This window comes from Rhodnius prolixus, unplaced genomic scaffold (assembly GCF_049639745.1).
Source record: "Rhodnius prolixus isolate KJV_2025 unplaced genomic scaffold, Rpr scaffold_3, whole genome shotgun sequence".
NCBI lineage: Eukaryota > Metazoa > Arthropoda > Insecta > Hemiptera > Reduviidae > Rhodnius > Rhodnius prolixus.
The window spans coordinates 54554097-54576376 of NW_027411603.1; the positions used below are offsets into that span (position 1 = coordinate 54554097).

Below are 22280 nucleotides of genomic sequence, written 5' to 3' on the forward strand. Positions count from 1 at the left end.
AATTTATTATTTATGTCCAACATCAAAACTTAAGACGCATTGCATTGGCGATGAACACGAAACAAACGTGCAATTATCAGTTTCTGTTCTGTTTTATAACGTTTTTATTTGTAAATAAATTATTTTTAATTGAGAACTTGCGTTTTCTTTTTTCTTTTCTTTAAGTCGATTCATGTGATTTGAGATTTCAAACGATTCAATAGCAGGTATATGTTCATTTGACTAGAAGATATTATGGGCCTCAGACTCTCTCCTTACCTATTCCCCGCAGAATCATTCTGCTCCTGAGATGAGGACAAAACATTTCATTGACGTAATGATGTGCAACTTTATAATGTTCTACCTTTGGGTTTTCATCATCTTTTTACAGGTTGGATGGTAACATATCATTTTAGATCTGTAGACCTCTCCGTAGAGATTGTTTTTAATTTATCAGTGACCATCAAATATTTGATCTATTTTGGTGTACATTCTTTAGGTTTAGGAGCTTCCCGCTGCGATGTATCTTTCAACGGAAGTATCCCTTAACTTCTACTCTTTTACTACTCTCTTTCCTTTCAAAAAAATTAATTCAGAGAGACTATTTACGTCTCAACGCACTATTTGAATTCTTATTCCTTACTGAAAAGCATCAACTCAAGATTTAAAAACAAAAACAAAAATTAATGCCAGAAGTCAGTTGAATATGATCATTTTTGTGTTTGGGAAAGGCGGGGCTTACCAGTCTACTCACGGTTCAACAGTACTACAAATAATGAAAATGTAATAACTTTAATGAAAAAGACAGTAAACATAAAGCACATTACACTAACATATGCACAAATAATGTACTATAAATACTATTTACAATATTATCAGTATTTACAAAATACTATTATTAAATTATTGATTCGATTATTCAACAATAAAAGTGGCAGCCAAAGGGAAGTGATCAGAAGGCGAGGTTTTGTTCGGTATCCAACCGATCTCATGTTCGCACTCCTCCACGGTCGGCAACTTCAGTCTTGAAATCAGTTTGATGTTTCTTCTGTAAGATGAGGAAATTAAATCAGATCACTGGAGCAAATTTACAAATATTTGTTGGATAGCACACACATCCAAGGTCAAAAAATGAAACATCAATTAATGTGGTTTAACATATAAATATTCTTCTGCTTTTCAGCAACTCGAAATTTTAGGAATACATTTAATTCAGGGTAATTTTTTGTACTTGGAATGTTTGAAAAAGAAAAATAATAAGGGCAAATATCCGGAGAAACCGTAGGGTTCCAAGAAATAGTACCAACTACCACTCTCCTTCTTATGAGGGAGGTTATAACCCCCTTCCTAAGGCCAATTTGTGGGAAACAATTTTTAATGAAATCAGATTTATTCAATTGAATTTTCATAAAACATAAGAATATTTAGTCCTGGGCTTTCAATTTGAATTCGTACGTGTGAAGCTACTAATTCCACACATTTCTGTAAGCTGATAATTACAATGAATACAAAAATAAAGATTAATCTTAAGATCAGTTTTTTAATCCCCTTCATCAAACACACACTAACCATAGCAATTCTTCAAAAAAATCAATCTACACTCAGAACACAGTTGCGCTTTTGCTCATTACTAGCAGCTAGAACACTTACGAATAGAAGATGTAATCCACAATATTCCAGCGTCCTTGGTAGCTCGTAGCTAAAGAATGGTTGTTCTTATTTTTCCAGTTGTAAACGGAATTAAAATGAAAACTGTGTGTTAAATCTGATCTGAAAGGTTGAAACAATAACTCTTAAAAGTATGTTCTTTATACTTTACACAATTACTTGAAAAAGTTACAAATAAATAAATTCCACTTTAAAAAAAAAAAAATAAAAATAAAAAAAATAAGAAGTATAGGTTAGATTGAAAAGATATCTCACAACTTATTAATAAGAAATACAAGAATGGACATACTGCGAAGACTGATCTGCTTTCTTGAGAAATTCATCTCGACTGCTAATGTCACAAGTATCTCCGTTGAGAAGTTTGTTTTTCTCATTGTCTTCGCCCTGTAAACAGTAATAATCTGAATAGGTCCGCAATCATAAAGTAGACGGTTCTTAAGGATGGGTCGGTATTATAATGACACCACGTTATCCACGCTAATGATTGGACCATATTCTGCTAACAAATCTACATCTGAGCAGAAACAGAATGAAATCTCTGTTTTTAAATCACAATTCAGATACTTTTGTAGTGAACCTAAAACTAGTTAAACAATAGTTATTATAAACATAAAAATAATACAGAGTCGTTAAAATAAGAATTTTCTTACTTCAAAAATTTAGAAATATTAAAGACTAATAACTTGCAGCCATGTGGAATTTTATTTATTTTAATAAATATTCCACTTTCAAACCAATACAAGTAATAGTTTCCTTAGAATAAGAACATAATGACAATTCCATTCGTTGCAGTTTGTGTAAATGCTAAGAATCAGCAAATTTCCCTGACTTTCAAGTAAAGCAGTGTAATTACGAGAAAGTAATGATGCAAAATACAAATTTGGAATACAACATGCCAATACATAAGTCACTGTGACTTCATTCAGGTCTTTCACCCATTTCGATGATGAGAACTCCGGAAATGAAAAATGCATAAAAAAATTAATTCCTTGGAATGTGGGGAACATTCGAAATAAACACACACATACACCTCACTTCATGACGTAAGTGAACATTTCCTATTTTCTACACTTAGAAAATATTTATGAATACTTCAATGGCTGGTTTGAACTCCAAAAATTTAGAAGTGTTTTTATTTTCATAATTTCATCCTTTGGAGATGTTACTAGCAAAATTTTTCAACATTTAAACCTTTATTATATCAAGATTATCTTAACCATTTAATCTTAATTATCGTAGTAGATGTGTAAACGCTAACCTTGTTGTTGTTTACAAAGGTACAATGGTTTGATATGCCGCTACCACTTGGTAGGTAACTAAAATACGACGACACTCTACCATTCTCTAGTAACTTGATTACTGGAGAATCGGGCCATGAATTTAAATCGCCCATCAGCAACACTGCCGGTTCTTTGGATCCCATATTTCTGCACATAGAAGAGCATAATTGATCATTAAGATTAAGTAGAAGGACATTCCTTAATGTCGTTCCTATAAAGAAATAGTATAGCTGGTTTCCCCACCTCAATTCCTTTACTACTTCTTTAACTGTTTCCAGGAAAAATGTTTCAACGATATCTCAAACCCTACTTTAAATAATTTCTTTATAACCAGATTTAAAAAAAAAAAAAATCTTCAGGTTCAATTTTACTATTGATTCCAGTTATTACATTTGGGGGGTCAACATCCATAAGATATTCAACAAACCAATGTCAGAACTAGATTCTGATGACATTCAACTCAACTCTGTACGTATTTTACTTGAATTCATCTTAAATATTCTTCCGCTATTAACCTACATACTCACATACATAACATAACTTACATATTATACAGTCACTTAACAGGACCAAAGTTTTACTGGAAAAAAAACTCACCCGAACAGACTTCAAGTTACGTACACTCTTTGTATCTTTTATACAATTTTTCTGGATGCATTGTCATTAAGACATCATTACATCGATTTCTTCAAGAATTTGCGTTCATTTTATTGCTCATCACACAATTCTGTTGTAAGACAATTTAAATTGGTATAATAAGTAAGGTTAAAGACTTCATACGTGGAAATTTTGTGAATTTCCGCTAAGAGGATCTGAATCTGGGCCACTCTCACATCACTTCGGCGGGGATTGTAAAGGAGATGAGTATTTGCAACAATTAATTCTTTGCCAAGAAGGCGCGGTGGTTTGCTGGTGGACCTTAATCGCGCCACTATGGCAACATTAGGTCGGTTGAGCAGAGTAGGACTGATGTGCGGTCGGTAGAACTCCACGGTCTGGTACTCCACCAATTCCAACAAGGTAGACATGTAGTAAAGAGCACACCCGTCTGTCTTATTTCCAGTTCTACGTTTGAAAACTCCACGATAACCTATCAAAAAATGAATCACATTATAATCTAATTTTGTAAAAGCACACACTTTTATTAAATTTTACATGCAAATCTTTTAACGCAATGCTCAGAATAAACGAAAGTGTAGTTGGTAATTGTTTAGGAAAACTGACCCTGCAATATAAATATACTAGACCAGACATATTGATGTCAAAAATTGCCACCTATAAAATAAATTTTTCTGTAGTCGTTATTATCGATGGGTATTTTTCACTATATAAGGTATCTCACTTTTGTTTCGATTATGGCAATAAGAGTCAGTAAAGAGAATGTTTGACTATTTCAACTAAAAATCATTAGACAAGTTCAAAAACGTTTTGGTCTTCAAAGCAACTGTTTGGTCAAATAAAAAATAAATAGATTAGGTCGGAAATAATAAAAGTAGGGGTAGACTAAAAAACAAGAATTACTAAAGACTAATAATCATTTGCACATTACTTTTTAAAAAGAGTAGCAATTTGGATAAGATGAAGTAAAAAACGATAAAGAATTGCCATAAGAAAAAGTTAATCATACGGACTCGAAACAGGAAAAGAGGAAGGTGGGGAGTGCATCAGAAAAGCTGAGAAAGTAAAAACACTTGAAACTAGATGGTGGAATAAAAAACAAAGGGAAATAGAATTTCATTTTACTCATTTCGCAAAATTATGCAAATTCAAGACAATGGAATAGGTAGTCATAATTTCCAAGCAATAAAATGAGGAAGATAATGTTTCGATAATATGATCGTTTGTTTTAAACCACTAATGCTATTATTCTTGCATGCTTTTTGCCAATTTCTTGTTTAAAACATACTTGTACTGCCTAACTCCAAGTAAGGTAGTTAATCAGAGGCGCGTATGTGGTTTAGATAACACACCCGACTGTAAGTGTTATATTTTTTTGTAATACTAATGAAATAATTAAGAGTTTTTTCATATCCATTTGAATCAACTTATTCCTTCAATGGAAAATGAGTTTGAAATCCTGTTTTGGGAAACACACATCAGTATTAATAACTGAATCATGTTTAGATAAACAACTGGTCAGTTTAAAAATACTAAATATGTAGCTAATCAGTTTTATTTTTTATTATGTCATTAACCGGAAAACTTTTGGTTACTTGTATTTCCAGTCCTATGTTCAACGAAAATCTAAAAGATTATAAATTTATACCAACCATATTTTTCTAACTGTTTATAAAACGGACCAATGTGAGATTCTTGCACTTCTTGAAGAGATAATATCTGAAAAAAAATTTCATTTTCGAAATACTTAGGCTTTGTAAATCTAAAACAATGGATCAATATCTAAAGCTGTTTCCAGAACAATTTTTACAAAAAAGCAAATATGCAAGCTACAGAGATCAATGAATGCTATCCTCAGCAATCTAAGAAAACTTGGGACACTTATTTCAAGTTTTTTATACTTCACATTTGATGGCTTTTTAATCTTTTAAAGGAATTAGATAATTCAAGGTAAGAGCATAATTTGAAATTATTATACTTACATCTGGTAAGAATGTAGTTATTTGATCCATCAACAAACGAGATCTAGTTTCCCAGGCGAGATATTCTGGTGCGTGGTTCTCGTACAGGTTACTATGCAGGTCAATCAGATCTTGAGCAAGTACGTTGTAATTCATCACTTTCAGCTGGCGATCAACAGAGTATGTCTTACCTTGTTTTCATTTTGCAAAGAAATAGTTTATTAATCATACGAAGTTAACATATTTACATACTTATTCATAAAAAATAAATAAATAGAAATCTGAAGGATAATAACTACCATTAATTTAAAAAAAAAAACATTTATTCAAATTAGTATTTCATTTTCTGTCCATAAACAAGGAAATAATTAATACTTGAAGTATATTTGCCAAGGACTAAGGACATATTGTAATTTCATACTATTTTTTATTTGTTAATTTGTTTTGAAAGTTACACCTTGGCTAGATGCACTAAATCTCCCATTAAAATATTTATACAGGGTGACCCAGTAAGTAATGTCCATAGGCCTACTGTGTGTAATACATCTAAAGTGGAGTTCAATGACGTGTATTGGCCAACTCATATTTTCCACTCATTGACGTCGCTTTAATTTTTTTTTTTTTTTTTTTTTTAAAAATCATTACTTTTTTGCAAAAATAAAAAAATGTTATTAGAAAGTTTTAGTCCGAATTCGATTCGATGACAAGGTTAGAAAGAAAGATACATTTTCTAAAATTTGACACCATTTCGAAGCATAAGTTATTCTCCAAACAGCCTCACTCTTCCTCCGAATAATTGAAAAATAAAAGTAATCGAAATTTTTAAGAAAACTCATTAGACCCTTATGTGATCATTATCAGACCTAGGTGCTAGCACTTTTTATAAAAGTGCCTAATGTGCTTTCAAGCGGTTTATCATTTTCCAGGATTCCTTTTATCTTTGTACGAAAAATTACGTTTGTTTTGCAAGAAAACGTGTTTACGAGCACTTAACAGTGTTAGTTTATCAAGTTGTTTAATTAATTGAAAACTCTTTTAGATGTACCAGTAGTCAATTTTTAGATTGTCCTAAAATAAGAAGTCAAAGGTTACAAATTGCACTTTAAACATTTACTTCTTATCTCACTGAAATATTTGAGAAAATGTTAGGAAATATTTTAAACAAAACTTATAAGGTTATTATATTTTAAGAACGCTTATTAGATCCCATACATCGGTTTCTTGCTTTGCAGGGACATCTTTCCAATATGGGATCCATATCAGATCTAATACGTCACGTGGCAGAGAAGATAATTCAGATTCATTTCGAAACTTATGTTTGGATGAAGTGGAAGTTAGTTACAGAACTTATACTTATCACTGACATCCCCTTTTGGACTACTAAAGATGTTAGAACTTAATCTATCAAGCCAAGGTATGTACCCTAATTTTAATTTGTTTTTCTGCTTCTGATATACCAGCTTGGACAGCCTTTGACAGCATAGCGCTAGATTCCTCTAAAGAATACTATTGTTCTTCAATCACCGTCACAGATATCATAGGTGACAGTGATAGATTACACCGATCTTGGTAATCGAAAATGATATAGTTTACAAAAAATGTATTGCATTTTAAGGTATCATTCAATGTATTCGAAGTACAAAACAGCCCTAGTATTTGAACATATGTAACCACGACTAGGTAGCCAGTCACAATATTTATAAAAAATTGTCAGACTTACTGGTTTTGTCTTGTTCAGCCATGACTTCCTCTTGTCTAATTCTCTTTAAAGCACTAGTAACACGTCCTTCATCTGAAATAAAGTTTAAATTAAAGACTGCTGTGTTTTCTTATGCAGATTCGTAATGAACAAGTTCTACTGTTTTTAATCACTTCAAGACAGAGAAAAGTTATTTAATCACTTTCAGGAAAGTAAACAAATATGATTATCAGCTGAAATATCACGAGAAAAAAACACCAGATATCATAAAATTTAATCAACTGTTATAATATTTGAATCTTAAATAAAAAAAAAGTTGATTCTGAAAGGAAGAAAATGAGACAAATGTCAGGACCTACTCATAATAAACTGATACCTACCTTTCTGAGAAAGTTTTTTTTTTAAATTTCCTGTGTTTGACTTGGCGTAAAACTGGTAAGATTTATAAGATTTTTTGCCTCTGGTGATATTGTTGAACCTAGTTTCAAACACTTGCTTCGACTCATAGAAGGAGTTGATACAGATTGTATTAAATAAAAATTTCTTTTGTCTAACATTATTTGAAACTGCAAGATAGCTGCAAAATCTTACACTCATTTGATGAATTTGGAGAAATCCGAAAATGACCTCTTGTCTCATTTTTAGCTAACTCCATCTCTCCGTAAGAAAAGTTAATACGTATTTTGTTTTTCTTATGTATGAAATGAAGGACTTTGGCCGTTATTGTTTTATTGGTACTACTTAGTAGATGGAAATTGTCACTGACATATTTAGAGAATTGGTCATCATACAGAAGTGTAAAAGATATTGCATTTCACTGATTTAAATAAGACGCTTACTAAGGTAGGAAGAACTTAACAGAATACAGCTAAAAAATTTAGGTAATTTTTTTAAGTCACTGTACATAACCTGAACTAGAGTAATACTAACAGGTTAACAAAGTACACCAGGAATCAAGGACAACTAAAATATAACAAGTCAGCAGGCGCCAAAAATATTTTAGGTCTAGATTCTGTTAGAGTAAACGAATACAAGTACGTAGTACATGAACAATTTATTTCCAAACTTTAAAAGATTATTTAGTATTCATTTACCAGTATCTTTTTCCTCTTTAATCGCTGAGTTTTGGCCTATCAAATACAGGAACCACAGGTAAATTAATTTTTTTCTCATATTTACCCACAACGCAATAATTAATATAACATCGAAATTCCGATTAGTTGTTGGATCAAGGTTTGCAGTAGGAAGCACACATAACTTGAAATAATTAATAAGCCAAAATGTTTTTAGCAAAAGAAAAACATATTACTTTTAAAATAGAGTATCACTTTAAAATCAAAATTTGTCTCTACATAAGATTAATCATTATTATTAATTAATAGAAATGGAGTAAAATTGTTTAAGCAAGTAAATGTACAAATCATTATGTGAAAGTGAGCCCCCTCCGGTGTAGTATGTCGACTAACAAATACATACATTGGAAAGAAATATCAAGGTATCTCGTTTGACACTGAACAACCTACAATCTTCTTTGTTTTACAAAATAAGACATGAATTTAAAAGCCATTTAATTCCAAAGGCAAACGGAGGAACACAGAATTAGGCAAGAGCATAATTTAATACGAAACTATCCATACATTAACGAGTTTTCCCAGGTCTCATTTTAAGTCAGTACAGATACAGAGTACAGACTGAGGAAACATGTCTCATAGACCATGGACTTCTGAAAATTGATAGCTGGTAAGAAGAAAAAATGGATACGCATGTGAGAAGAGGCAACTCATATTTTTATAGTTAGGTAGAAGTTATGTTAATTAACATGCTCTAGAGCTGGGATTTGTGAAATAAGTCTAGTATAAAGTATACATTTGTTGAAACATCTTCATTGGTAAAATTTTATTTTTTGCTTATTTCAACTCTTAAATCTCTGTAGTTGCGTCATTGACAACGGTAAAAATTGATTTTAGCTATTGGTGGTAGTTGGTTGATACAAAGTGGCAATAATAGACACATTTTTCGTATCTTTTGTTTTATCTTTACAAAAAAATGATTCTTCGTCTTCTTCCGACGATATTACATCGCAAAGACGCAGGAATGTACCTTATATAAAAGACCTTTCAAGCAGAGCTGCTAGTACTTGCCACAGGTTTCAGGTGCTTATAATGCCATCTCACATTTTACTGTGACTTTATTACATGGATTACAATTTTTATTTAAGATAATAATAGTATAAATTGAATGCAGATTTGCATTGATAAAATATACAACCGATATGTAGGTACTACCAAAAACTGAACTGCTACACAACGAAGCTAATCAATAGTGCTATCTCGTAAAAGTCTGTTCTTAGGTTTCCCACACAAAGAATTCCACTTTACAAAATTTCTTCACTATTAGGCAATTTAAAACGTAATTTCATCAGATTTATTATATTTCTCACTGTCTATAAAAAAAAACTAGTTTTTGGTAACCTTTTTTTTTAAATCAGTATAGAACTTTCATTTGAATTAATTTTTTGTGGTATGTAGAGCGTTAAATAAACATAAGAGTAATAATAAAACAAACTAAAGACTAACTTAATTTAAAATATTAGGAAATGGAGAAATTTGGGATCCATTGTAATACGTGTAATATTTAATAAGCTGTTAAGTTCAAGCCTGCTATAATTTATATATTAAAATTGCTACTAACTATTTTTAACATCTGTATTATTCTATTATTACATCTAGGATGTTTCTATCTACTTTTCAAAGATCCAGTTAACCCCAAACTCACTATTACTGTGTCAGCTGGTTCAGTTTAGGAAGCGATCAGTGATTATAATTCGGGGGTTTATCATGGTTAGTATTAAGTTTTATCAAAAATGTTATTTTTTTAGAGAAATGTGTTCTACTATTTTAACTTATTATGTCTTATCTTTCTAATAAGTTGCGTAACTTTATTCTGTGTTAAAACGTTTAGTTTTAATTTTTACTTGATTTGATTTCTAAAAACTTACTATATTTTTTATTTTATCCGTCTCCTAGTTATCGTAAGAATGTTTTGATTCTCGCTGAACGGGTGGAATTAGCATTCGAAATTTTTTTAAACATTTATGTATCCGTGTTTTCGAAGTTCATGTAAAGTTTGGTTATTTTCAGGGTAATGAAAGCTCTCTGCCTATGGAGTTGTGCTCCAACTGTAAGTGAACTTTTCTACACTTTAACTTTGATATTAATGAAAAATACCAGTCATGTATATAATCTTTTGGGTTTCTAGTCGATGCTGATGAAATTCGAAGATTAGGAAAGCGTTTCAGGAAATTAGATCTTGATAATTCTGGCGCTTTGAGTATTGATGAATTTATGTCACTGCCAGAATTACAACAGAATCCTTTAGTTCAACGTGTTATAGATATATTTGATGAAGACGGAAACGGAGAGGTTGATTTTAAAGGTCCATGTCTACAAAGAATTATTTTTTTTGGACAAAATAAACATTTTGTCGCTTTCATTTTCAAATTTTCGTTTCAGAATTTATTCAAGGTGTTTCACAGTTCAGCGTCAAAGGAGATAAAGAATCTAAATTGAGATTTGCTTTCAGAATTTATGATATGGACAATGATGGTTTTATTTCAAATGGCGAACTTTTCCAGGTTTTGTTTCTTTATTAATATAAATAAAACAATAATTTAAACATTTAAATAGGGAAGGGATCAGCTGATTGGTGGTCCACGCGATTTCTAAATGGAGATCCTGGGATCGAGTCCAGTTTGTTGCCCTTAGATATTTGCTCTCTTGGAGCTGCTTATTGCTCACTACCCTGAACAGTGCTAATAGTAACTTCAAGACACTGAAAGAAAGGCCGTCAGAGGCTGAAAAAAGCTGCGGGCTCCATAGTCCTTAAGAGTTGAAGTGCTTTAAATTAGAAAATAAATTATTTGATGAAAAACCTTTAATTGAGAACTGTTTTTTTGCCAATTTTAGGTGTTGAAAATGATGGTTGGGAATAACCTGAAAGATACACAACTGCAGCAAATTGTGGATAAAACTATTTTATTTGCTGATAAAGATGAAGATGGTAAAATTAATTTTGAAGAATTCTGTTCGGTAAGTATTTTCTTCATATGTTGCTTAAATTATTTAGTTTCCTTGCTTTAGAACTCCAGAAATGAAGCTCCGAGAGCCTCTTCTAGCATTTATTCCTCCTAGTTGCATTCATTATAACTTTATCCTTACCTAGTCAACTTAGGAATTTAAAAATGCAGTGTAAAGTTTGCCAGAGTTTGAATGAATTTAAGAAAACAAAGTGCTCTTCAACATTCCTGAAATTACATGAGCTATAATGACGGAAATCTTCACTTAGTCATATTGAATTTATTCCTTTGCATTGTACTTCCTTCGTGAATAAGGCATATTTTCTGCAATAATGGAGTCACGCTGATCAGTGCTCGTGGATGTAGTGTTTCTTCACATCTTGCCTATTTTATGTGATTGCTTATCCTATGGTTAAGGTTTTTCTATGAGACATCCAAACAGTTTGAATTTCAATGTGACGTCGGCCGCTTCTATTGAGCGAAAAAAAGAGTCTGCAATTTAAGCATCAATTATTCAATTAGGATGGCATTCCTCATGGAATTACGGTAGGCTTAAAACTTTTTCAAAAATGCCGATAATATTACGATATTAATGATTCTAAAAAGGAATCAAATTTGAGAGGAGCTGTTATTAAGGTCATGACTGCTATGATCGTTGGCTTACATATTTTATCTGTTAATAATAACAATAAATTTCAATTATTGTTCCTAAAGAATGCTGAGCAACCATTCAGCTTTTCAGAATATGGTTTGCAATCCATTTCATAGCATCTTCATTGAATCACGTCTTAGCAACCATAGAGAACCGTCTTTGAGCTTAGGTGGTAACGATGCTCTTCCCAGTCTAAATATTTTTTTTTTTTTCTGCAGCCATCCCAGTATTCAAAATGTATATAAAGCCATTGAATTTGTCTTATAACGCTGCGTAGATCCATACCGTCCTTGCCTCTGACGCTCGACGCAACAGAAAAAAGCACGTTAAAAACAGTTGTAAATCAAATATTTGTTCAAAGCTTGATTCCCAAAAAAATTTGGTTGCTTTTAATTGAAGTTTGTCTCTTTTGTTTTTCGATGCAGGTGGTTGGCAACACAGATATACACAAGAAAATGGTTGTCGACGTATGAATAATTTTACTTTTTACAAAATAATTTGTTTATTTTCAATTTTTGAATACTGATCGACTTTTGAAATTTATTTAATTAAAAGTAAAATATAAAATAGTACAATTTAATTGTAATTGGCAATATCCCAGAATGGTGTTCGGTGCCCTTGATGTTTCTTTTTTCTTTTAATTTAAGTAATTTAACTTTTGATTGTTACCAATGATCGCAATATTTAGAAAATAAATACGCTGCCATAAGTTTCTTTCCCTTAATTATGGATAACTCACTTGTATTTTATTCATGTGGCGATTTCTTCCATACTGTAATCTTTCTGTAACTATTCCCAACTTGTTTCTGTTTATCTTGCATTCTTATACATATATACATAAATATAATGTACTTAATTTTTTTTTTAGTTATTTATTAATTGTATGTATATTCAATAATAAAAGAAACAATTCCTCTAATTTAAAGTGAAAATATTTCCTTGTATATGAAAATTTATCTTCCATTATATTGTTCACCTCACTTAGTTTTTTGCACATCTCGTTTTAATAAATAAAAATCGCGCACGATTGGATATTTATTAAAGCACACTCTTGTATTATAAAATTACAAATTATAAATATATATAAATAAGATTGTTACCAGCTGTATACATACATATTGTGTTGTATATGATGTATTATTATTAATAATAGAATATTCGATTTTATTTTAGATTTTAAATAATGTGCTCTCGTTGTTATTTATAAACATATATATATTTATTTCTCGTATTAAATTGTATGTTTCTCTTTATTATTAAATTAGAAAAATTCAAACGATACACAAATCTACATTTTCACTGCAGGTTGACTCTTATTACAGCCATTCAACAAAATTTTTCTGCATTACAGAAATTATCTAAACGTGGTGATATGCTAGTTGAAGCTCTACTGAGGCTTTCAGAAAGTTTTTAAATTTTACATGTTACAGAAATGAAATAATTATTCTTAAAGTAGAAATAAATTAATCAATTGTGATCTGGTAATTTGTCTCAATTATAATATAATAGTAATAAATATATCTCTGCAACATGTTTTCCCTGATGATTAAATAATTTCCTTTTTACCCTACTGTAAGCTGCTCCCAAGAGGAAGTTTTGCAATCGGGTTAATTTTTATCGTCATCTTGAATCATTGGACAACGAATAAAAGATGTAGTTGGGATTTAATGCATGTTATATTAAATGTCCGTAAGTTTTAACGTACTATTCTCACAGAGCACTGAACAACATATATCAACGAACTCAAAATTTGTCATGGAAAATAAAATAAAAACTTCAGTCTAAGTATTCATTAATACTTCATTCCTTACAATATACCCCTATCTTGACGTATTTTTTGGCGAAAAGTTACCCGAAACAGCAGCAAAATACAACTTACTCAAAGTAAATTTAAGCACTCTTACACTACCACAGAAGACCCAGGAAACTAAGAATCGTTATCTGGCTATAAAATCATATATTCTCGTGTTCCAGGTATTAGAACAAAAAAGATGTTATTGTATGTATAAGTTTCACTTAAATAACCCGCCTTCACATTTTATTCTGAACAAAATGACTTTACTTATTAGACGTTAAAGAATTCCTCGGTTTCCTTGAAAGTAGTTCCCATCGATTTCTTCTCCAATTTAAGTCATTTTCGCAAAGTTAAGGTTCAAAGCTCAGAACGTCCGAATCTTTTTTTTCATTTGGTAACTTTAAGAGGAATCATCAGATGTTTTCAGGGAAATAAAAAATAAATTCATCTAACTAGAATACAAGAGCCAATTAAACTATATTTCCATAATGCACTTTACATACTTTGGTAAAAGATTACGCACAGTATATTGGGACCAATTAATATTAAGATTTAATGTTTGTTGTTGAAGTTGGTGCATGTTTGAAGCGAATTTAGCAATGACTGCAAACAATTCATCTTGGGAACCGTACAAACACTGAGTAGGATATAATTCTGGATAGACCAGCCTGTCTGGACACAACGGATAGCACCCGGACATCACACACTCCATCCTGCAACCAAAATAAAACTTATCCTAATTACACTTATTAAAATCATGAAATATTGCAATTTAGTACATTATAATACTAAATATTTTTTTGAAACTTAGGATTTGTACAAAAAGTTGTACAAATCCTAAGTTTCAAAGTAGGGATTCGATTCCCCACCGGAGGTGTTGTGTAACACAATCATCCTTACGACTTCCTTTTACTACATTTCAGGTTTTAACTAATACATTTTCTTTTAACTCCGAATTTGAGAAAAATATTACCATTTGCTTGTTACTCAAGGTAATACTGATTGTAAGATAATACAATAGCCGTGCAATTCTAAAATAACAAGAGAGAAGCATAACTATTTTGACTAGAAATAAGTTCTCTGAGAAGGCTCTGGCCTCAGGTCTGACGGCTCTGAATACTGAAATGTATTAATTTTGTGGTCCTTTAATAAGGGTTTTTTTTAAAAATGCCATTGCGGGCCTCGCAAAAAAAAAGTACTTTTGTCTTTAGTCACGCAATTTTCTATTTTATGCTGAAGCAATGTCCCAGTAAAATTTATTTGAGCCACCCTTGAATTAATGTTTATTAGACAAATAGCGTAACGATGCGTATTTCATCATGCAAAGTTTTAACGATAATTTACTTATTTGTTATTTAAGTTACAATGTTCATTTTATTACTGCTTGGGGCGTAAATTCATCTAGAAGGGAAAAAAGAAAAGATTATTTGAATCATTTTGCTAGATACATTGACAGCCACCTAAAAAATTCCATCACTAAAAATTTCACTCACCCAAACAAATATAATGATATCCAAAAGACCATTCACATTTTGTTTTTAATTTTAGTCGCGACGCAACTAGCCTCAGTGGCTCCTAGAGTTCTGTCAGTACAGCACTAGATTTCAAACTAAGTTCTTTCACCTACGATGAATCTCTATTTCTATCTTTTCTACAAAGACTAGAAAACCTAAAGGCACCTAGGACACCTTCCGCATCCCTCCTAAGGTTCTTTTTGAAACCAGAACCTCAAACAACTCACCTAATCCTTTACTTATTATAATTAATCCAACCAAAAATAAGCATTTTCACAACAACGCGGCTATTTAATGATAACTGATCCATAAAAGTTAAAATATGTACTAAATATTATAAAATTTATTTGTAAACAAAAGGTAGTATTGCCCACCCCAACAATCTTAAAGGAAGTATTCAAAAACTATAAAAATAGAAGTCAAGATTTCTACTGAAACTTAGAGCATCAGAATCTTTCAATGATAGTAAATCCGGAGCCGATCTGTATCAAGGAAAAGAAGTAGACATGGCAGACCAATCTTATACTATTTCAGTTTCAATATTATTATGTAATCTATTTTCTACAATACATACATGGCTACTCCAAAAAATTCATGAACGGCAGTAGAAATAGCCAAATGTGCGGTTGCAAGAACCGCTCTGTAATCGCTTTCATTTTGTAGGAAACCCCAATGTAAGACGTGATCACCTAATGCTACTCTCGCATCTTCATATTTATTATCCAGATCGGAAGGTTGCTCACCCAACATAGATATCCGGAAGTTTACCTTCTCTTTTTTCAGTCGAAACAATACTGCTACCATTTCATCCACTCCTTTATCATGCTCCCTAAAATTTAAAAGTGTCAAATGCCAAATTAATATTAATAATTAATTAATTGATTATAATTAATTAACCACTGTAGAATAGAAAATTAAGTTATACGGACCAACGATGAGGCCAGACAATATGAACTGGACTATTGTAGTTTTTTCTTGGTGATAAATTTTCAATAGTAACTGGAAAATAAAGTACTTCCGCTTTCACAGCTATCTTTTCCTTTAATTCTCGAGGACGATAATCTGGTTGCAGTCGAAAATGTGTTTTCAAATTATTTAAGAAACTATTGCAATTGTACCGCGAGTTAAAAATTATTAGATCTGCAACAAGACTGAAACATGTTTCTCAGACATTCAATAAAATCACTATAACATAAAACAAAACTTTTGTAATATTCTGGAAGTTGCGCCTAAATGAATAAAATATACTGATAATAAATTACAATTGAGAAATCAGTAATTGTTGTTGAATAATCTACTTGTTATTAACTGTGTTATTTGTGCTCACGAATATTTCGGTAAGACGAATTCAAGACAGTAGCCGACTCTAACTCTGTCTTTTTCTACTTTAACATGCATGTACGTATATGTGATTTATCATAATTAAAACAAAAAAATATTATAAATGAAGTGGCCAGCACAAGGGTCTGTGACATCTAATAAATTCTAAAAAATATTAATGAATATTAATGCAGTAAAATTACTTAAATATTAATGAAGAGTTAATGAAATGTTGGGTGCTTGCTGATTTGTGTACCTTTTGGCGTTTAATCAACCCTTATACTTAACATTTTAAACTGTAAGTTTTTGTTAAGGAGATTTTTGTACCTTTTGGATAGATTTTCCTTTTTGTCTATTTTGCAAAGTTACATATCTACTTTACAGATTTTTTTAAAATTTGGAATAAGCAATTCTATTATTATAACCTGATAAGGTGTTAAGTCGGAACCGTAACGACCACTGGAGAGATCTTTTTAAAGAATGATTATAGTTGCGGTCCCCCAAACCATCCTCAATAACAATTTTTTTTAAAAAAAAGCGTTTTGAATAACATAGGAAGGTATTTGTACGTAAACAGCAAAATTAAACTGCGATTTCAGTACTTCCTTTTAAGAGGAGTAAGAAAAATAAACTGCGACTGCAGTACTTCTCCCTAAAAGGCAAAGAGGAAAGATTTTTTAATCGAACGACAATTCATTGATTTAAATCGGTTCACTCATTGATAATTTAAACGATTGCAGTACTTCCTCTTAGTAGGTGTAAGAGCAAGATGGCACTTCACAGCCACGTAGAGGAGCTTTAACCACTTATTCGAGCTGAATTTTATCAAAATCGGAATAAGCGTTATAGAAATATTAGTAATAATAGTTTTAGAAAGGGCCTTACTTAGGTGGGGCAAACTCCCTTCCTTATGAGGCATAACGTCGAGGCTTTTAAAGTGTAAATCTATACAAAATTTCGATTCGAATGACACTTTATTCATGAAAATCGGTTCACGTGTCGATAATTTGAAACGATCGCTATACTTTCCCTTAACAAGTGTAAGAGCTGATAGCCGCTTTAATGTTACGTACGGGTGCCCTAACTCTATCATCCTACCAAATTTTATCAAAATCGGGCCAAAATTTACAGAGTAATTAGTAATAATAATTTTTAAGGGGGCCTTACATAAAGGGGGCTAACTCCTCTCCCATTCGATGTACAGGGTCGAGACCCCCAAAAGGCACATCTACATAAAATTCCGAATCGAATGACACATCATTCATGAAAATCGGTTCCCGCGTTTAGGCGCTACGTCGTTTACAAAAAAGGTAACAACAACAACAACAACAACAACAAGAAGAAGAAGAAGAAGAAGAAGAACAACAACAACAACAATTTTTGAAAAAGCCGTTTTTGCTCATTTTCGGAAACTTTTTTCTCGAAATCTATTAGATCTGGGTGGTTGCAAAAAAATTACAGTTATAAAGGAGGATTTGCCCTATATTTTAAAGAAAATTTGGGAATTTTATCTTTTATAGAAAAAGAGAAAAAAATTGTCAAAGTTGGGTGTTTTTCAACGTTACGCTTTTTCCTGCAGTTTTTGATGATCAACCCTTATACAACTGTCCTACCGGACAGTTTTAATGTGCGTAATGCTTATAAACATATTTTATCAGTATCAGAACCCTAATTTCAATATGAATTAGAAATTCTTGAGCTTTTATCTTCCTTAATGTAAATTTTAACAGTTCATTACCAAACAAATCACAGCTCAAAACATAAAATGAACGAGAGAAAAGGCAATAGCTGGCAACCTAAATATTAAGTTTTAAAAATAATAAATAATTAATAATCAATCTAGTTAATTAGTATTAGATTTTCATTACAATCTTAGTCTAGATCTTCTTTCCACAACTTTATATCTAACATATGTAATTTAAAATAAATAAGTTGCATACTTTTAGGGTAGGCAATTATTATTTAAGTCCTATACTAATTTTTTGATGATAAAACTCCTTTACAAATACTCAATTAAAACGAATACATTTATCCAAAATTTAGAAATGAATTATTATTACAAATACTTATTTATTTATTACGGACTGTGAGTAATTTGTATTGAAGTAGGTTTTCTGAACTATAGAGGGAGTATTAAACGACTGGAAAAGAAATACGCGACAGACAAATGTTTTAACGAAAAAACAATCTTATATGAAGGACTCCCAAGATTTCCTCTTAGTTAAGTTCTCACAGCTGAAAGAGACCATATTCTGAGAATGCTCACTAAACTAAGAATTTAGCAATTATTTAATTCAATGACACATCTATATGGCTGGTAAATCATCAAATTCTTAGAAATAGTACTTTAGAGAGAACGATACGATTTTTTTAAAATAAGATAATTCCTTTTTAACGTTTATTGCACCCTATCTGACTTCATGATATCTGTTGTCAATTCTTATCAAAGACTGGATTAATTTCAATAAAAAAATTGTTATTGTCTCCTAAATTTTAACCAAATGAAAGATTTACAGTTGAGAGTACTGAATGGGTTAGTGTAGTGAATTAATGCATACCAAGTTAGTGTTTCATTATATCCGTACTGAAAGTCCCGATCTTTCTTCTGCCTGACTGGATACACAAGTTGGTTCTCATGGAAGTACACTACTTTCTTACACGCATCCAAATCTCGTCTAAGAGCAACAAGCTCTGCCAAATTTAGAACGGAACTTGTGAAGAGCACTCTTAAAAAACAAAATGTAATTAAAGAAAATTAAATTAACTAAATTATTTGTTTAATACCATGCTTCGTTAATTCTATTAAATGAATTAATTATATTCTCTTGAGGCATTTTACATAATTTTTTTTGTTGTTTTACTAAAAAGATATTTGCGTTTAATATTAATCACTTTCATTCCAATAAAATGATTCTATTAAAGAAACTGCCAAGTGAAAGTATCACAAACTTACCCCATGCCCCACTCTAAAGTCATTGTCTTCTGAATAAAATGTAGGCCTAGCATACGTTGACTTTCATAAGTAAATGAAACCAAACTCGTGTCCGATTGCTCTTTAATGAATTATTCTAGGCCCTGATTCTAAGTAATACATCATTCATGCTTCAGAAATCTTAAGACCGAAAGTTCAACATGCTGCACAAGTCTGTACAAGAAGAAACATCAATATCGTAAGGCCTACCCACACACAAAAAATTATTGTGAACATGACGGCCTCTCCCTCAGTCACAAACTCCCGAATTTTTGAAACAAATAATTCTTCCTAACAAACCTTGAAGAACCATTCAACACACTGACATTTTAAAAGGAAAATTATTACGATAAAAATTTTAGATCAATAAACACGTACGGATTTCACAGAAAATCGTTAGGGCAACAAAGAAAATCATCTCGGTGGTCTCAACTTCGGATACTACATTATATGAAGTGCTAATGAGTCATTATAAAATAATAATTCAGACTGATCAGGTGTTTTCATGGCTCCTCAGCCATATTACTCAATATCACTAGGATAATCCAACAAGATACAAAAAAATTATTTTTGAGCAAACGTTCACGCAGTGACTTTTCTGAAATTGCTTTTTTGGACTTAGAAGTGTATCAAAGTGAATATTTCTGAAAAAAAATCAAATTTTGAAGCAATCAATACTTTTCACTAACAATAGAAATAAAGGAGAGAAAGATTTCTAGTGAAATAAGAATTAATTTAATCTTAAAATTATTAGGATTTTATCGTCACAGATAAAAATGTTATAATTCATTACCTAAATGCATGAGATTTAGGAATAACTTCGGAAAAATAAAGTGATGATGTTCTTGCTCTCCAATGCCATTTTTTCCCCGTCATAGACACGAAACATACCGCCTGTGTTGTGTAAATCTTTTCCAATTCTTGTCAGTAAAAAGAAAAAGAAGAAGGAATAAAACATCTCTTCAGTTTTACGATAAGATATCTTCAAACATTGACATACCTGTCCTAATTAAATCTATGAGCACTTTATGAGAACCACCATAGAAGGGTTCTATCAATAAAACTTGTGGCATCGACATTGCTGCAGTATGTTCATCAGGGTTGCTAATCGTAAATTATATAAATTAGACAACATAAATGAATGTGACCCTCTTCCCACAGAAGAACACAATCCACTTCAACATGGCTTCAGACGACTTACGGCTAACAGGTACGATGAATAACCAACTAAAAGCCTCCAAGTGAAACTATACTATTGTCGCATTCTACACAAGAGCGATCTAACGGATATTTCTAGAGCAGTGGTTCTTAACCATTTCATAGACGCCGAACACAATTGTATGTATATATTTTTCTGGCAGAACACTAACATTAAATAATTTGAAATTCGGTATTTAGCAAGAACTTAAAATTGAATTCAAATTGAAAAAAAGAACAATTTTTTGTTTTCTTATCTTTCCTGAGTTTCTAAATTACAATACATTTAAAATTGAAATTTCGCAGAACACTGGTTAAGAACCAATGGTTTATATCTTCTACATTTATAGATCTGTGCACAAAATAAATATAGCTTATAATTGAGAAAAAACAAGTGTACAAGAGAACAAAATTTCATACAAATTCACAGTGCGAGATATAGAACGGCCAAAATTCTACAGAATTTCATGACCCAAAATATTTTCAACCCTTTATATCATCTACATTTATAGATCTGTGCACAAAATAACTATAGCTTATAATTGAGAAAAACAAAGTGTACAAGAGAACAAAATTTCATACGAATACGTGGGTCACAGTGGGAGATATAGAACGGCCACAATTTTACAGAATTTCATGAGCCAAAAAATTTTCAACCCTTTATATCATCTACATTTATAGATATGTGCACAAAATAACTACAGCTTATAATTGAGAAAAACAAAGTGTACAAGAGAACAAAATTTCATACGAATATGTGGTTCACAGTGGGAGATATAGAACGGCCATAATTTTACAGAATTTCATGACCCAAAAAATTTTCAACCCTTTATATCTTCTACATTTACAGATCTGTGCACAAAATAACTATAGCTTATAACTGAGAAAAACAAAGTGTACAAGAGAACGAAATTTCATACGAATACGTGGTTCACAGTGGGATATATAAAACGGCCATAATTTTACAGAATTTCATGACCCAAAAATGTTTCAACCACTTATATCTTCTACACTTATAGATCTGTGCACAAAATAACTATAGCTTATAATGGAGAAAAACAAAGTGTACAAGAGAACAAAATTTCATACGAATAAGTGGTTCACAGTGGGAGATATAGAACAGCCATAATTTTACAGAATTTCATGACCCAAAAAATTTTCAACCCTTTATATCTTCTACATTTATAGATCTGTGCACAAAATAACTATAACTTATAATTGAGAAAAACAAAGTGTACAAGAGAACAAAATTTCATACGAATACGTGGTTCACAGTGGGAGATATAGAACGGGCACAATTTTACAGAATTTCATGACCCAAAAAATTTTCAACCCTTTATATCTTCTACATTTATAGATCTGTGCACAAAATAACTATAGCTTATAATTGAGAAAAACAAAGTGTACAAGAGAACAAAATTTCATACGAATATGTGGTTCACAGTGGGAGATATAGAACGGCCATAATTTTACAGAATTTCATGACCCAAAAAATTTTCAATCCTTTATATCTTCTACATTTATAGATCTACGCACAAAATAACTATAGCT

The 22280-nt window shown here is 31.3% G+C and overlaps 3 protein-coding genes across 10 annotated transcripts; 1 reads left to right on the plus strand and 2 right to left on the minus strand.

Annotated features, from left to right (window-relative positions):
• Positions 1-755: 755 nt before the first annotated feature.
• On the minus strand, positions 756-9978 carry angel (protein). Of its 4 annotated transcripts, none has more exons than XM_074127103.1 (9): positions 9897-9978; positions 7227-7298; positions 5528-5697; positions 5198-5264; positions 3708-4017; positions 2906-3074; positions 1937-2031; positions 1630-1749; positions 756-1027 (listed from the first exon to the last, which is right to left on the minus strand). In XM_074127103.1, the coding sequence occupies exons 2-9, from the start codon at positions 7246-7248 to the stop codon at positions 895-897; spliced, it is 1086 nt and encodes a 361-aa protein (XP_073983204.1). In that variant the 5' UTR covers positions 7249-7298; positions 9897-9978; the 3' UTR covers positions 756-894. The 4 variants fall into 4 exon arrangements, with proteins under 4 accessions (XP_073983204.1, XP_073983202.1, XP_073983201.1 ...); XM_074127101.1 differs by lacking the exon at positions 9897-9978 and adding an exon at positions 8300-8457; XM_074127100.1 differs by lacking the exon at positions 9897-9978 and adding an exon at positions 7586-8122.
• LOC141453645 (calcineurin subunit B type 2) lies at positions 9965-13467 on the plus strand. 2 transcript variants are annotated; one of them, XM_074127110.1, is made up of 6 exons: positions 9965-10045; positions 10346-10385; positions 10464-10640; positions 10718-10839; positions 11171-11293; positions 12358-13467. In XM_074127110.1, exons 1-6 carry the CDS (start codon positions 10043-10045, stop codon positions 12403-12405), a joined length of 513 nt encoding a protein of 170 aa, XP_073983211.1. In that variant the 5' UTR covers positions 9965-10042; the 3' UTR covers positions 12406-13467. The 2 variants fall into 2 exon arrangements, with proteins under 2 accessions (XP_073983211.1, XP_073983212.1); XM_074127111.1 differs by lacking the exon at positions 12358-13467 and adding an exon at positions 12151-12192.
• A 713-nt stretch (positions 13468-14180) lies between these two features.
• LOC141453642 (tRNA-queuosine alpha-mannosyltransferase) lies at positions 14181-20775 on the minus strand. Of its 4 annotated transcripts, none has more exons than XM_074127104.1 (6): positions 20533-20774; positions 20326-20452; positions 19120-19287; positions 16171-16392; positions 15816-16070; positions 14181-14440 (listed from the first exon to the last, which is right to left on the minus strand). In XM_074127104.1, the coding sequence occupies exons 1-6, from the start codon at positions 20609-20611 to the stop codon at positions 14203-14205; spliced, it is 1089 nt and encodes a 362-aa protein (XP_073983205.1). In that variant the 5' UTR covers positions 20612-20774; the 3' UTR covers positions 14181-14202. The 4 variants fall into 4 exon arrangements, with proteins under 4 accessions (XP_073983205.1, XP_073983207.1, XP_073983208.1 ...); XM_074127106.1 differs by lacking the exon at positions 20533-20774 and adding an exon at positions 19515-19706; XM_074127107.1 differs by lacking the exon at positions 19120-19287 and having other exon boundaries at positions 20533-20775.
• Between the last annotated feature and the right edge of the window lie 1505 nt (positions 20776-22280).